This window comes from Homarus americanus, unplaced genomic scaffold (genome assembly GCF_018991925.1).
Source record: "Homarus americanus isolate GMGI-L3 unplaced genomic scaffold, GMGI_Hamer_2.0 scaffold39155, whole genome shotgun sequence".
Lineage (NCBI taxonomy): Eukaryota > Metazoa > Arthropoda > Malacostraca > Decapoda > Nephropidae > Homarus > Homarus americanus.
The window spans coordinates 6842438-6860415 of record NW_024737042.1 but is presented as its reverse complement, the minus strand read 5'-3'; the positions used below and the strand labels follow the sequence as shown (position 1 = coordinate 6860415).

The following is a 17978-nucleotide window of genomic DNA, read 5'->3' as shown; positions in this document are numbered from 1 at the left end:
ACTCGAGGGGAAGGCGTAACAAAAGTTGCCAGAGCTTTGTAATTAACTGACAGGTTTCTAATGGGCTTCCTGGTTGAACATTTTCATAAGCCTTTAGTATACAGTCAACCCTCGCTTTACGCGGTCCCACTTTACGCGTTTCCACGTTAACGCGGTACCCTGCCAAACACGGAATGCTCACTTTCCGCGGTGTGTGTACCCTTTTACGCGGAGAGCGGCGCGAGCAGGGTGCGCACAAGGTCGCCCAGTCATCAAAACATTACCGAGTTCTTCACCCGCCACCCACCACAGCCGGCCCAAGTCAGTGATAGTGAGGATATGGACTATGGACTTTGAGGGGTTTGACAAAGAGGCCCTGCAAGCCTCTGTGGTGGATAGTGATACAATTGATACAAGTGATACAGGTGAGGGCCAATAATCTGCCCTCTACCTCGGAGCCAACCCCCCATCCCCGTGTGCCCAGCCATCTTTTCTACTAATGTAAGTGTTAAAAAACCTAATATTATTGATATTTCTCTTAATTATTAATTGTGTGTGCATACCATCATAAAATTAAGAAGTTATTTTTACTACAACGTAGGTATTGTGTCTGAAAAAGTGGAGTTTGGGGGGTCAGCCCGGTCTCTATTTCAATTACAGTGGGGTATGCTATAACGAACGGATCGTACTACGAATATTCCTATAACGAACGGTTTTACCTATAAAATTGAGAATGCTATAACGAACGAAACTCCTACAACGAACATTATTTAAAAAAAATTTTTTTTTTTTTTTTTTTACTTATTTATTGTTTTTTTATTACAAATATTAATGATATTCTTTATTTCAGGGGTTTAGATGCATATTTATGCACTTTTTTACAATTTTTACAATTTTATATTACATTTTTCAGTGTTAAGTGGTTGTATTTGGGGGCCTGGAACGGATTAATCCTATAACGAACGAATGCTATAACGAACAAGGTTCTAGAACCAATTAGATTCGTTATAGCATACCCCACTGTAATCCCATATGTTATGTTGTTCACTTTACGCGTTTCTCACTTTACGCAGGCCGCCGTGGGTTCAATTGACCGCGTAAAGTGAGGGTTCACTGTATCTCTGCCTTCAGGATCTGTTCATTCTGTTCACCTTTGTTTGACCTTCAGTAACTGTCGAAGGTGTGGATCAGCCAAATGTAGGAAGAGGGTTTAATCCATGACTTTCCAGTCTATAGTTTCATTACTATTTTTAGTTGGACTCACAGGGAGATGTTTGTTGTTGTTTTTTTTATTTTTATTTTTTATTTTTTATTTATTTTTGCTCTTGTAGATCTTTACTATTCACTGGATATACAGTAGTGATGATGTGAACTACACCACTTTCATCACGGAGTTTATAAACTAATGCTAAGACAGCCAGTCACAAGTCATGTCAAACCACAGGATGCTGTATTAGAGGGGTTCAACCTGCAAGTCTTCCTTTTCTTCCTTTTTTTAAGAGTATTGTTTTGGTACAGTAATTTAATACTATTTGTGCAATAACTACCCAAAGTTTTAATTACAGTATAAAATTTATTTTATATTCTAAGTTTTTATCACATTTTTATAAGGTTCCATCTGAGTACAGTATTGGAGAGACAGTTCTGTTTGTTCATAAGTTCTACTCCCACTTCTTCCAGTCCTCATTACGACATGTCTCCCAAAGTTCTTGCTGCTATAGGGTAAGTATGTTCTGTGATCTTCTTGATCTCAAAGCAAGGTCATACTGACTTTGTTCCCATTAAACCTTAAACACATTTATGAAACTATTTATTGGTAATAATGAGCTATTAAATATGTCTTGTATCAGAATTAAAGCTTTAAAGGGTGGTATGGTATGTATGTTTTAACATAACAGGATTATTATTTTATTTATAGTTCAGGTAATGAAAAAAATCTAACTGAAAATTGCTTTGGAATATACAGTATTGATGTCTGTTTTTGCAAGTAAATAATTCCACAAGTCACTCCTCATATCTATCTTCCATTAATATTTGAATCTCACATTACCTGGTACTATATCTTCATTTATGTCACAGGAATTTTACCACCTAAGGTTTTCAAAGGTGTCATTGTTAAGGAAGTCATAGTTAATACAGAACACCCATGTCAAATAAAAGTGCCACGCTGGTTTCTGTGTGGAGCCATTAAATTACACACCATGGTCATTTATCCGGAATAATTGTCACTTATGTCTCTTTTTTTTTAAGAAATTCAGAAACTTTGTTTGGCAATCAATAATGGTATAGAAAAAAGAAGTTGTGTATAGGTTAAGATTTTGACACATTTTGAGTTTGGTATGTATTATTTGGTGTAGTTGAGAAGCTTATAAAGGTGTTCATTATATTTTGTAGTAATATTTGGTTTTTATAATGATTCATTGAAGGAATCTCCATATTCATAGTTTTATGACTGTCAGTCCACTCCATGAATACTGGTCCTGAGTGACTCACATATTTGATCAGAAAATTTTTGATGAGCCTTTTACTGGAATGACCAGTAATTAATCTCTCTTTTTTGTCTTCACAGTATGAGCGTATATCATCTCAAGTCATGTAGTATTATTTGTTTGAATGTTTCAGTTGGTAAATAAGAAGTTCAGTGCTGTATCATAAGAATGCCACTCTGTTTTGAATATGGGCAAGATGTGAACAGTGTTGGCGAGTGAGTGATCGTTATTGTACCGTGACATTACAAGAGGCAGGCCACTGATTCTGAGTTTGGTAAGGGTAAGGATGAGATATTGTATGCCCTTTAGTGAAGTGTTATTAATGTTATTCACACACAGATAGGGATTGTCACTTCATTACTGCAATCAATTTATTTTACAGGTTTGAATTATTAAATTTTTGTACATATAGTCATATGATATGGCATTCTCCATTATTGTATTCTATGAAATATATAGTTTATGTTTATTTATATACAGTAATGTTCAAAAAGTTCTTAACAGGTTCCAAGTTACACCTCTGGTTACTCTTATGAAAAATTAAAGTTTACTGTATGAAAGAACTTCATTCTTGTATTACATCTCATCTTATTTTTAATAGATGATTCTTAATTAATTATGGTCAGTTCAACCTTTGAGAGGTGATTTGTTAATGGTTATTGATATTATGTTCTAAATTGTTTGTGTTTGCATGGTACTGTACTGTGATCAGTCAGGAAATGTACTGCTTGGGTAAGGATGGAGGTAAATTTTGTTCTTTGATGCTAATGGGACTTGTATTTACACTTCATATTACAGTGGTTTGAAGTATTGGCTCTCAGATTTATAGATATAATATATAGAATGCCACAGTCATGAGTGCATTTTATTAATATCCCAACATACCTGTCTATTGCTTTATACTAGATGATAACTGAAAGATGTATTCCTTATTAGCACTGTTATTAATTACAGCACATCAGTATATGCACTCTACAGTATGTTTCAGTGAACAACAAAAATGAAAATATGAAGATTCATGAGGCAAGTGGTAATGTTTCTCTCTATTAGATGTGATTGATAATAATACAGTGGTACCTTGGTTAACAAACTCAATTCGTTCCAGAGGGTCGTTCGTTAACCGAATCCATTGTTTCAATGGGATTTTGGGTAATTGGTTCCAGCTCACCTAAAATTACATACTAAGTAAAAAAAAATGCAATAAAGTACACTTACTTTGAGGTGTGTATGTAGAAGGCTCCTGGTTGATGATGCTGATGTGAATTTGAAGTGGGAGGTGGAGGAGAAGGGAGAAGAGAAGGAAGTGGGTAGTGGAGGAGAAGCATTTAATAAGCTTCTTGAAGGCGAAGTCACCTTCCATAATAATGCGTCAGGAACCTCTGACTGACAGATTCTCCGTTATGAAAATCCTCTCCTTTTTGAAGTGGAAGGCTGAGGGTAGCATCTTTCTCCTGCTGCCTTTAGAGAAGAAACTGTCAATTTCTGGTTGTGGGGCATTTCTCCGATCATTAACTGATTTTTGAAGGAGACCACTGTCTCTACCAGTACACAAAATAGGTTCTGTTGTTTCCACATCAGGGTGCCTTGAAGCCAGTTTCCTGAATATCTCCTTAGAGTAACAAATATCTTTTAAATCGTAGTTAGCTATTAATATATGGTCATCACTTTCCGTTTCCTCCTCACCACTGTCAGCTTTTAACATCTCATCCAGTTGCTTCAAGTCTCCAGGAGTAAGTTCCTCCTCATGAGACATCACAAGCTCTTCCACATTATCCTCCTCCACTTCGAGTCCCATTGAGTGACCAATGGACACAATCTCCTTGTCCAATTCTGTTTCTTCCTCGAATCCCTCAAAATCATGGACTGCTGATGGCAACAGTGCTTTCCATGCAGAATTCAGGGATTGAATGGAGACGTCTTGCCATGATGATACAATCAATTTTACAGCCTCCAGGATGTTGTTTTGCGTCTTCCAGAACTGTACCAGTGTTAGATCAGGATCAGTGGAAGTTGCCTGATGACACCTGAACATTTTCTTCATGTACAGCTTCTTGAAGTTGCTGATTACATTCTGGTCCATTGGCTGCATAATTGATGTACAGTAGTGTTGGTAAACAACACTTTGACAAAGTCAAATCTAGCCTCCAAAGTGGCTGGCAAGTTCAGGGTCATGACCAGGGGTATTATCCAGAAGGAGAAGAGTCTTAAAGGGAGTTTATGGGTGGTTAGGTAGCTTCACAGAAGGGCAAAACACTCCTCAACAGCACATCTCATTAAAGAGCTGTCTTGTCACCCGTGCCTACAGTTGACTTCCACAAATCCTTCCAAGTTGTGCTCTTGCCACCTTTTGTTGCTTGAACACCCTGGGGTTTTCAGAGTGGTAGACAAGCAGAGGCTTCAGTCGGAAATTCCCTTCGAAACATTGGCACTGCTAAATAAAGTGAGACGGTCCGTGGGTTTATGCCCAGGTAAAGAGTGTTTCATCTCTGGTGATGAATGTCCTAGCTTGGGCATTTTCTTCCAGAACAGCCCGGTTTTATCCACATTGAACATTTGCTGGAAGATAATGTTCTTCATCCACCAGTTCCCTTAAACTCCACTCACAAATTTTGCTGCTCCTTCTTTATCTGCACTGGCAGCCTACCCATGCCTCAACAACACTAATAAGTCACTTTTTCTAAATTTTTGAACCAGCCCTTGCTGGCCCTGAACTCTTTAAACTCAGTTTCAGCTGAACTAGTTGATCTTTCCTTCAAATGTTCATAAATGTCCCTGGTTTCACAAATAAATTCAGTAGAAATTGAATCTCCTTTCATTTGTTTTCCTCTTAATCCAGATAAGAAGTAACCTCTCTGTTTCTGCAATTAATGATCTTCCTTTTAAACACCTGGGTAGATTTGTCTCACTTTCACTCTTTTTAAATTTGCCTTTCTGTTAAAAGAATTGTCGACACAGTTGATGCCGAATATGCCATATTCTTTACTTAGTGCATTTATTCTAATGCCTTCATGTTTCTTAATGATTTCTTGTTTAACTTGAATTGAAATTGCCTTTCTAGATTTCTTTGGACCCATGATGGATTCAATACAATAATTTCAACACTAAAATTTTAAGTTGACTGGCTGTAATTAAATATTATTTTATTTAAATCAACAGTGCACTGCACTATATATTATCAATATGTTAAATAAATTTCAGAATGACCACAATTGTACTGTAAAAATTTAAAAGTACTTACTCCTGAAGACTTGAAGCAACTGGATGAGATGCTAGAAACAGACAGTGGTGAGGAGGAACAGGAAAATGATAATCATATGTCTTCTTCAGAATTAAAAGATATTGTTCACCACTGGGAGATGTTCAGGAAACTGGCTTCAAGGCACCCAAATGTGGAAACAACAGAACCTATTTTGTGTACTGTTGAGGACAGAGTGGTCTCCTTCAAGAACCAACTTATGATCAGGAGAAATGCCCCACAACTAAAAATTGACAGTTTCTTCTCTAAAAGGCAGCAGGAGATAGATGCTTCCCCTCAGCCTTCCACTTCAAAAAGGAGAGAGGATTTTCCTGTAGGACAATCTGTCAGTCCAGAGGTTCCTGACATTATTTTGGAAGGTAACTCGCCTTCCAAGAAGCAGTAAAATGCTTCTCCTCCAACCCACTTCCTTCTCTTTCTCTTCTCCTCCTCTGCCCCCAACTTCAAATTCCCATCAGCATCATCAACCAGGAGCCTTCTACATACACACCTCTAAATAAGTGTAATTTACTGCATTTTTTTTTACTTTGTATGTAATTTTCTGTGACCTGGAACCTATTACCCAATATCCCATTGAGACATTGGATTCGGTTAACGAAATTTTCGGTTAACGAACGACCCTCTGGAACGAATTGTGTTTGTTAACCGAGGGACCACTGTACTTTGTCTCCTATTTCTAGAGTTATAGGCTTAACTTTTTTATGTTGCTTGCAGATCATTTCAGCACGTGAGGCTGCTAAATGTTTTCGTACTTTTCCATGGAGGCTTCTGAAAACATTGATTTGCTTCTTGGCATAGTCATTCATGTTGTACACAGGTTGTGGGGTTCCTGTTAGTAGATCATATAGTAAGTATTTATCGGTACCAGAAATTAAGTAGGATGGCAATTTGCCTGTAAAGCTGTTTATAGATCCATTGATGGACGCTGCAACTTGTGGAAGCCAGTCCTCCCACGAACTACCGGGGTTTGCATTGGATTCACCACGTGTCGGAGAACCTCAAGAATTTTTCTGTTTGCACGCCACCAACCCAAATATACCATACAGAAAAATTAGGTCAAATAAGAATGAGCGAAGGTTGATGACCAAAAAACTTGAACATGACATAGGAAGGGAGGGGAGGTGCATCTCAGAGTTAGGTATAAGGAACTATCTAGGAATGTTAAGAAAAATGTACAGAAGGCAAAGAGGGACTATGAAATCAGGATAGCAAGAGAATCCAAGGTGAATCCCAAGGGATTTTTCCAGGTATATAGGACAGAGGTCAAGGACAAAGTGGGGCCTTTAAAATAGAGAGAGAGGTAAAAGATCGATGATAGTGAGGAAATAAGCAAAACATTAAACAGCTACTTCTTATCAGTTTTCACAGAAGAAATTCACGAGGAAATGCCAGAGGTGGAACTGATATATAGAGGAAATGAAGAAGAGAAACTAAAGGATATCACTATCAGAGAAGAGGTTGTTCTTAAGAAGATAAAAATATTAAAGAAGACAAAATCCCCAGGGCCGGATAAAATTTTCCCTCAAGTTTTGAAAGAGTTTAAGGAACAGATTAGCGGACCCCTCAAAAATTTATTTACATAATCATTAGACATGGGTGCCAGACTTGTGGAGACAGGCAAATGTATTACTCGTATTCAAAAGGGAACAGAGCATCAGCGTCAAATTACTGGCAGTTTGATGTCAGTAGTGGGGAAATTTCTTGAATCAATTATAGCAAATAACATCCGATCGCATTCAGAGAAAAACAAATTAATCTACGACTCTCAACATGGATTTACAAAGGGAAAATCTTGTCTAATAAATATGCTGACTTTTGTTAGGAAAGTGTATGAGGTAGTAGATAATGACGAAAATTATAATGTTATTTACTTAGACTTTAGCAAAGCATTTGACAGAGTACTGCATCAGAGGCTTCTGAGAAAAGTTAAGGCTCATGCTTCTGAGAAAAGTTAAGGCTCATGGTATCGAGGGGAAAGTTTTAAATATGATAAAATTATAGCTCACCGATAGAACACAGAGGGTCAGCGTAGATGATTTTAAATTTGAGTGGGGATGTGTAACTAGTGGGGCTCCCCAGGGGTCAGTACTGGGCCCACTCTTGCCTCATAATCTACATAAACGATCTAGATACTGGGATCAGCAGTGACATAAGCAAGTTTGCGGATGACACCAAACTAGGGCGGCAGATTAATTCAGGGCAGGATGCAAATGCACTACAGAAAGATTTAAATAAACTGCAGGACTGGTCAGAAAAATTCAACACCAGCAAGTGCAGTGTACTTAATATTGGAAGAACAAATATGTCAATGTATACCTGTACAGCCTTAACAACATCAACCTAGAGAAGTCGACTTGTGAAAGAAACTTCGGGGTACTCGTAAGCCCAGACCTTCGGCCATGAAAAAACAGTATCAGGTTTTATATCTAGAAGTGTAAGTAATAAGAGTGCGGAGGTCATATTGCAATTATATCTTGTGCTAGTCAGACCACAGGTAGTAGGCAGCTACTAAACAGGGAGGTACTACTGCCTGGGAAGATATTGGAAGCATAATGTGTTGTCTAATGGTGGACCCTGCTGCTATATGGTATCACAAAAATTGTGACCAAGTCCCAGGTTGCTGATCTGACTTTCTGCCTCATTTATACACAATTGCAGGGTCTCAATTGTTTCTCTTACTTTGACAACACAACATACATAATGTATATCATTTCTCATTCTTGATTTATTTTTTCGTTTTTGTATTTATTTATGGTTATTATTATTATTTTTAGTATTATTAATTTTTATGAATTTTTATAATAATAATAGTTATTTTTATTATTATTAATTTTATATTTTATAATAATAATAATAGTTATTTTTATTATTATTATTACAGGTATTATTATTATTATTATTATTATTATTATTATTATTATTATTATTATTATTATTATTATTACAGGTATTATTATTAAAATATTTTTGCCCCCAGGCCCCCCTGCAAAAAAGCATTTTTCTGTGGTATGTCCCTTACATTTGCAGACTTTGCAAAAAGGTATCTTTTTGGGTTTGGTTCCGGTGACGGTTTGTGGTTGTTCCTTAGAGCTGGTGACTGGTGCCTCTGACAGAGCCCTAGGAGTACGTTCCGCCAGTTCAGCAATTTTCTCCACATAGTCTACAAGATTAGTCCCTACTTTAAATTCTTTCTTTCGGCTTTTGTGCGTAAGGGTTCATTTGCTGACAAGATAAACTGAAGGAACTCAATAATCCTGCAGAAATTTTCTTAAGACAAGTCACTGTTATCGAACCAATCTGAGGATTCCATATAAGTTTTGAGATCTATCTTAGTGTGTCGGTCAAAAATCCGGGTGTCTTCCTCGTCATTTGCGAACAGAGTGTCACATGTACCCTCTGTCTGGAAAATCCAAGTATGTGTTTAACCTCCTTTGGTACCTGACCCAAAAAAGGAGATGAATTGTTTCCTAAACGTTGGATAATCATCAGTTTCTTCATTGATGGCTGAAGCATAGATAGCTCTACGCGCGACTACCGGTTTTGATGAGGCTTCGGATGTATGAGATTTTATCTACGTCGTTAGTGACATTATTATTTCTCATTACATCTTCGCACTTATGCAAAATGTGCTAATGTAGTATAATCTGGATCCTCTGCAGTAAATTATTATATCTTAATGTTATTTGGAAGTATCTTTACAGTTTTACAGACGATGAAGTCGGTGAGTTAGTAGAACCACCTGATGTCATTTTTGTTGTGTTAGTTAAAGCACTAGCATTATTAACAGGTAAAGGTATTGGGTAAATGTCACCTGACCTTAATTGTCTACTGTGTAAATCCTCAAACTGAGAATCTATGAAATTTTCACAGTTAGCTAAAGAGTCAGTAGGTGTTAACTATTTGGCTAATTTGTGGTAATTCTTCCTCACTATCAGTTGCCACTAGTTCCTGTGAATTTTTAGATGACTGACTATCAGTCTGAATCACTAATTTAATATCATAGTCTGAGTCACTAATTTCCTGTTTGATACCCAAAAATTTTGGAAGAGAGTCCATATGTAGGAATATTTATCACTTCACTCACTGTATGAAACTCACTGCATTGCCCACTCTTGGAGTAATGTAAAAATATTTATAACGAGTTATGAAAATTAAGAGTAAAGATATTAGAAAGTACAGTACTAAAAATATGTCAAAGTATAGATTATATATGTCTACCTTTTGTAAGAAGAGGACCTACTTTCTAAATGTGTTTATTTAATTTGGCCTTTGTGCATTTGTGCAAGTAATTTATATTTTATATTGACTACATGTGAAGACTTCTGGAAGTTCACTTGTATTTGTGTAGTTTATAAAATAATGATTGTCTTACTCTGGGAGGGATGACGTCATGTCTTGCGGCGATCGGCCTGGGGTCGGACCTGGGGCTGTCCTCTGTCTTGCTGCAATCAGCCTAGGGACTGACTTAGGGGCTCACTTCTGTTGTGCACCGATGAGGATTGCTTGTTTAAGCAAGAGATATTTTTCTTGTCTGGAACCACTCTGACAACCTTCCTAAACTCCGTTGATGTAGTGTTAACTGGCAGTGACCTCAGCCCACACTCAGGTAGGCTCGGCTCCGGTCGGGGTAACCTACAGTTGGGTGTGTCACTCAGGGTTTGATTGCTAAAGGCCGATTCACACTATCCATCACGTATTGGTAACATCACTGATCGGCAACAGTCCGTCAAAATTTCTTACATGTAATCAAATGGAACTGTTCACACCTGACCGGCATGTCACCGTCACATATCAGTTCGGTTCCGTCACTGCTCGGTATCTCCAGGAGAATATTTTGATGTGATGAAACGTTTTCGTGCTGCACCGTTTCTGATACGTTATGGATTTTGTGAACAGACACGAGGTCAGTAACTGTCCGTTCGACCTAGAGAGTAGGCGGGAGGGTCTACAGCTTGATATAGGCCTAGTTGATTTATTCACTATTGTTTCACATCATGGACGAACAGCTAATTGAACTGGTTCGTGGATTTGAATAACTATGATACTGGTAAAATTTCAGTTCATCTACAAGCTCCTTGAATAAAGTCCAGTATTCTTCAGTTTTTCTGTTTCTTAAACACTGTTGAATCCAGTCTCTTATTTTTGTTTTTCTCTGCTTCTTCCTCATCCAAAAGAAGTGCAATAACTGCAAGTTTCTTCTTGCTAAATGAATATGGCGCCATTTATATACTCGGCTATACAATCACCGACGCTGGCGGAACGGGTGACGAAGATGTGAATGCTTGCAGTTTTGACGGACCGTTGTCGTCATGGATGGATAGTGTGAATCGGCCTTAAGTTGGCAATCTTTTATAATGTTTTTTGTTACCACTGTGCTCTGTGTATACGTTTGGCAAGTGTTTATAGCCACTGTCCACTTATTTTTCTTGTAAATACTTGTTTGTTGATGATTCACCTAAAGTGCCACTTAAGCCACTGGAATCGCTTGTTTTATTTGTTTCTGAGTGTCTGACTGGTTGTGTTATTCGTCTCACTGCATTGCCACCAAATGTAATAGCTGTTTTTGTATTACATTAATTGTTTTAAATAAGTTCTGGAACTCTTAAGTGGCTGGGCTGTAGTAAACACTTTGCTGTTTTTTTCCTTATTGTTTGGTTGAGAGTATATTATGCCTTCTCTACCAGGGGAAGTGTCTTGAATGCACTTATATATGAGAACACTAAGTGAGGTGTTCACTGGGTAACTAGTGATAAGAGTCTGCCTGCTCCCTCTTCTCGCTCAGAGCATGAGAGTCAAGGAGGAGCGGGCTTGACCTGGCTCAACCTCTGATGAAAATATAGACTCGGCATGTATGACATGAATAACTACAGGTTGTACCTCTCTAGTCCGGCATTCTGTGGTCCGTGGTCCGGAACGATTTTAGTTTGTCCAATAGGTAGATAGGCAGTTTTTTTTTTTCTTTTTTTTTTTTACTTATCTGAGTTGTTATTATTATTACAGGAGTATTAAATTTTTTGCCCTGAGGCCCCATTGGGTCATCAGTGACCTATGCCCGGTGGGCTAATCCCCATAAAAACAACAACAACAAAGCCGCTGAAATTAAGGTTTGTTTACATCCGCAGTTCGCTGCTCTCTCTCTGCTTGTCTATACAGAGTACAGTACAACATTTAACCCTTCAATATATATGAGCAGTAAATAAGTGTTGCTTTCATATTCTTATGTAAAGTAATGACGATATGTTATGCACAGCACTTACATACGCTGATCTCTCTTTCTTTACCATTATCGTAGCTACTTCTATTGTTCCATTTATTAACATTAAATAACATTACTAAAAACAATCATATTAATTTTACTACAGTTACAACCAAGGTCTTATTTTCTTCAGTTTTATATGTAGAACCAGTCAGTCACTGGTTTGTAATCAACGAAAACAATGCTGTGTCATTTCCTGTGTTTTAATATTCTACGTATTATTAATGAATTGTATTGCTCATTTGCACACAAAACATTAATTCAATAAAAAGACATTCAGTAATAAACAATAATGAATCTTTGTATATAAGAGAAATGACGCTCGTTTACACGATATGCACCGTCGTCCTGCATGTTGGCGCCGTTCAAACCTGGCCGAAATTGTTCCGCTGTCAAAATTTTTATTTATTTTTTTGTGTGTGTGTTCCAATAAAATCATGTTGAATTAAAACCTCGCGAATTTGAGAAGCTACTATACCGACATTTAACCCTTCAATATGTCCTCAAAGAGACCATGATGCAGAGAAAGTGGTGCTAGTGCTTCCAAGCATAAGCACAAGTCACTATCTATCCAGGAAAAGGGTGAATTTCCATGGTCCGGCATTTCATGGTCCGGCACCGGTCAGGTCCCGAGGTTGCCAGACTAGAGAGGTACAACCTGTACTGAGTCATTGTTGAATAACTTAGTGAATAATTTGGCATTATACATTTGGGTGAATTTTTACAAAATGTAAGGGTGCTATTACAGAAAGCTCTCTCAGTAGGTCATGCTGGGCTTATATTTAGGCACAAAAGATCCTGATTGGACAGCCATAATTTTGAGAATCAGTTATTGATTAGTGAGTAGAAAGATTTGCAAATAAACATGTGTAATGCTGTGTCTTTTATTTTTGTCTTTAGTAAATTATTTTTTAATTGCTGATTTATTTTAGTCGAGACAAGTAATAAATTTATTGTTCCTTTTAATTTCAGTACTTGAGTATTTTAAAAATGAGATACTTTTTATACTAATACTTGAGTACATTGACCTTTGGATATTTTTACTTCTACTTGAGTAACATTTTGCCACTGTAACAATACTTTTACTTAAGTAACAAAGTCCAATACTTTTTAAAACTCTGTACTGTATATTAATATATATATATATATATTTGTGTATTTGATTCGTTTACAGATGGTTCTTTATGATTGATTTTTTATTTTGTCGCTTACAGCCGCTACTTCATTGTGTACCCTGCACTCATCCTGTGAGCGGTAGCACAAAAGGATTACAGAGTAGAGTTTACAACGGGTCATAATAATTAACCCCCGTTGTCGGGATATAATGGCACTGAATGTCACACAGTATTTCAATTACAGTACATTATTTGTTTAGTTCTATACATAAAGGGTAACTTATTCACAAATGCGTGTGTACAGGCGTGTGAGGCAGTATGTCTGACCGCACACTTTGTTATTCACATTTGCGTGAGAAGTATTCAAGCACATTGTGTATTTGGTTCTATACATGAGAACTGATATAGTTACTAATTGCAAAAAAGTGGATACAATCTTAATATGTCGGCTATCTTGCCATTAGAGATGAAGCGTTATATTTCACACACAGTGTGCTTGGACCTGTCCCAAGGTTCTATCTTCACACAGTTGAGGACGTAGTGTTCAAGTGTGTGGCTATACGTCTGGTCACACACTTTACATTTAGTCTTGTTCACATTTGCTTGAAGAACATACTGCCATAGGTACTTATATCCTAACCTTAATCTAGCAGTTATAACATCTTATAATCGAGTGATCTTGTTACTTGCTCCATATACATGTTTCACTTGATACATCTCATCATGGTAAACTATGGATCGACTAGTGCCTGTTTGCACTTGTCTACTTAAGGCCAAATTCATCAATAAGTTTTTTCCTAATTACTGTTTTAAGGTTCTTTTTGACAGACCCAAATTGTATTCAACGGTGTCTTTGCTAGATCTCGAGTTTGGTGAGGGCATCACTCTCTCATGTTTTATGAGGCTATGTGAGAGGGATCCACAACAGTTTGACCTTGATCCCAACAAAGTGCATATTTGTGTCTGGCTAGAAACAAGAGCGTGACAACTTGGTCGAGGGTGTCAAGGGCAAGTAGTGAGGATAGAGAGTCAGTGATGATGAGACTGTCAGTGACAGTGGTTTCAATGAATTTAATAGCTGTGAGTAGGGCAACTATTTCAGTTTGTAAGTGGATGCCCAGTTGTTAATTCTAACTCATTTTCATTTATATTACCGTCGTTGAGTCACAACAATAGCACTTTCAGCCTCACAGGCGGTGTTAAGAGATCCATCAGTGTAGATGGTCTGTGTGATATTATCATCAGTCTGTAGAGTGTGTATGTGTTCAGAGCTCTCACTTTGGCAGTGTGTTGGAGATAAATACTTTGTATAATTGATTTTTTAGGCAGATATGTCGGCATTGTGATGTCGAAGGGAACTGTCCGCCAGGGTGGCAGGAAGAACTGTTGTGTCTGAGACATATGTTGCAAGTGAGTTATAGGAATGTCTTGGAGAAAAAATTATCTCGGCTATTGCCTCTTCAAGGTAAATTGGTGCTGTTTGTATAAAACTACTGGGGTTTTCTCACTCTAGTTTTGGAGCTTTAGTTAAATACAGTATATTGTAAAAAATTTTTTTTTTTTTTTTTTATATTATATATATATATATATATATATATATATATATATATATATATATATATATATATATATATATATATATATATATATATATATATATATATATATATATATATATATATATATATATATATATATATATATGTATATATATATATATATATATATATATATATATATATATATATATATATATATATATATATATATATATATATATATATATATATATATATATATATATATATATATATATATATATATATATATATATATATATATATATATGTGTCATTAAACCAATGCACAGTTATCCGGCTAGATACTGGATACCTACGGTAATTGTCAATATCCTGCCAGATACCTTGTCCGGGACAGTACTTAACATTGAAATAGGGACCAGAGAGCATAAGCTTTTGAAAGAAGTTAACATGATGTAAAAATTTTAATCATGTAACCTATAACCTGAAGAAATACTATCAGCAATTTCAGGATGAAGTAACTTCTTGAGGTTTATTAAGATGAAATAAAATCTATAAAAGGTGCCCTTGCATGCACATATTATTCAAATGTAGCATGACAAGGCTAAACCTACCATGATTATCAATTAAAAAACCTAAGAAGCAAACATCACGATAATGTCATTAATTCTAGCAATTTTTTTTGACAATTTAGAAAAAATTTTTAACTTATCATTTTACCACTTGTCAACTTACTAACTGTTCAGGCAGTTGGTCTGTTCTTGGTACTTTTTTTTTGGTACTTAGTGTGATGGAGCAGTAGTGTGATGGACCGGTAGTGTGATGGACCAGTAGTGTGATGGAGAAGTAGTGGGATGGAGCAGTAGTGTGATGGACCAGTAGTGTGATGGACCAGTAGTGTGATGGAGAAGTAGTGTGATGGAGCAGTAGTGGGATGGACCAGTAGTGTGATGGACCAGTAGTGTGATGGACCAGTAGATGGGCAGTAGTAGTGTGATGGGCAGTAGTGGGATGGACCAGTAGTGTGATGGACCAGTAGTGCGATGGAGCAGTAGTGGGATGGAACAGTAGTGTGTGGGAGCAGTAGTGTGATGGAGCAGTAGTGTGATGGACCAGTAGTGTGATGGAGCAGTAGTGCGATGGAGCAGTAGTGCGATGGAGCAGTAGTGTGATGGACCAGTAGTGTGATGGAGCAGTAGTGTGATGGACCAGTAGTGTGATGGAGCAGTAGTGTGTGTGGGTAGTGTGTGATGGAGCAGTAGTGTGATGGCCCAGTAGTGTGATGGACCAGTAGTGTGATGGAGCAGTAGTGTGTGGGAGCAGTGTGATGGACCAGTAGTGGGATGGAACAGTAGTGCGATGGAACAGCAGAGTGTGATGGAGCAGTAGTGTGATGGACCAGTAGTGTGATGGAGCAGTAGTGATGGAGCAGAGTGATGGAGCAGTAGGTGGACCAGTAGTGGATGGACCAGTAGTGCGATGGGAGCAGTAGTGGGATGGAACAGTAATGTGGGAACAGTAGTGTGATGGACCAGTAGTGTGATGAGCAGTAGTGTGATGGACCAGAAGTGTGATGGAGCAGTAGTGTGTGGAGCAGTAGTGTGATGGAGCAGTAGTGTGATGGCCCAGTAGTGTGATGGACCAGTAGTGTGATGGAGCAGTAGTGTGTGGGAGCAGTAGTGTGATGGACCAGTAGTGGGATGGAACAGTAGTGTGGGAGCAGTAGTGTGATGGAGATGGAGCAGTAGTGTGATGGAGCAGTAGTGTGATGGAGCAGTAGTGTGATGGACCAGTAGTGTGTGGGAGCAGTAGTGTGATGGAGCAGTAGTGTGATGGAACAGTAGTGTGATGGAGCAGTAGTGTGATGGAGCAGTAGTGTGATGGACCAGTAGTGTGTGGGAGCAGTAGTGTGATGGAGCAGTAGTGTGATGGAACAGTAGTGTGATGGAGCAGTAGTGTGATGGAGCAGTAGTGGGATGGAACAGTAGTGTGTGGGAGCAGCAGTGTGATGGAGGGAGAAATGAAACACTCATATAATTTTAAACATTTATATACAATAAAATACAAAACTATGTAGAGGACATGAACATACTGACTAGTTTATCTCATCATGTTTTCATCTCTCCAATATAATTCATGTCTTTCTTCCTCTTGTAACTTCCATACTTTTTAACTTTCAAACTTTCATATGTAGTTTTCTTCTTTTTTACAGTATGTTAAATTTCTTCCTGTAATACTTTTAACTTTCTTTATCTTAATACTTCTAACCTTCATACTTGAATTTCTACCTTTCATTCTTCCTCAAAAACTTAGTTTTATAACTTTAATGCTAAGCTTTCTCTTATTGTTTAACTTTCTCACTTTATATAAACCTTCCAGTTTTCCTTCTGTCATTTAACATCTCTATATGTATATATCTTTCTCTCTCACAAACAAAAAACATGTTTCCTCTTTATTTTTTCACTGTTTTTAATTTATATAATACTGTACTGTATTCTACAACCATTAATCTCTATACAGTATATATTACTCAACATTCTCTCTCCTCTCCTAAGTGTCATTCAGTGAAAGCTCAGTGTATCTGGTAATTGATTATTTTTGTATGCGTGATTTAAAAAGCCATGTTTGGTGCAGTAAAGAACATAAGAAATATGAATTTAAAATGATGATGAGATCAAATCAGTGGTTTCTTAACTCAATTGAACCTTAAGAAAATATACAGTACCTTAAAACACGGGTTAATTCCTTTTCATATGTGTGCATGTAATGTATATCGTAGTCACATAGGTCTCTGCCGCACATCTGTATAAGTGTTTATGTTTAGTAGATAAGTGACCCAATTTTTTCTCATGTACAATGAAAGACAAAAGTTGTCATGAAATTTGGTGAAAACATATGTGCTCTGCCTTGTGGTAGGGGGCTCTCATAATGTTTCAAGAGTTATATTATTCTTCAGACAAAACCGCGACACAACTTTTGTCTTTGATTGTACACAAACACTAGTTCATACCAAAAGCAATAATAATAATAATAATAATAATAATAATAATAATAATAATAATAATAATAATAATAATAATAATAATAATAATAATAATAATAATAATAATAATAATAATAATAATAATATATAGGCACTCAGCACATTTGTCAAGAATCACAGAGTAACATGAATATCGTACCTAGCCATATCTATGACCCACTCCAGCACAGCACAGCCTGCCCTTGCCATCCAATCATGCCTCACAACACACTAGTCCAGTTCATTATAGGAAGCTACAGTGTCTGTTTATACAGATAAATGTTGACTGAAATAAGAAACACTGTCCATACAGAGTTTTA

At 37.0% G+C, this 17978-nt stretch overlaps 1 protein-coding gene across 1 annotated transcript; it reads right to left on the bottom strand.

Moving 5' to 3' along the window:
- Window positions 1-5128: 5128 nt before the first annotated feature.
- Window positions 5129-16910, bottom strand: LOC121872784. Its single transcript, XM_042375841.1, has 3 exons — window positions 16905-16910; window positions 15376-16664; window positions 5129-5240 (listed from the first exon to the last, which is right to left on the bottom strand). The coding sequence occupies exons 1-3, from the start codon at window positions 16908-16910 to the stop codon at window positions 5129-5131; spliced, it is 1407 nt and encodes a 468-aa protein (XP_042231775.1).
- Window positions 16911-17978: the final 1068 nt, after the last annotated feature.

Bases quoted from the DNA above. Each gene is read 5' to 3' on its own strand.
- LOC121872784 (XM_042375841.1), bottom strand. The intron at 5,241-15,375 runs GTTAGTAAGTTG...TTGTGAAACCAG, and splicing joins ACAGACCAACTGCCTGAACA to GGACATTTATGAACATTTGA.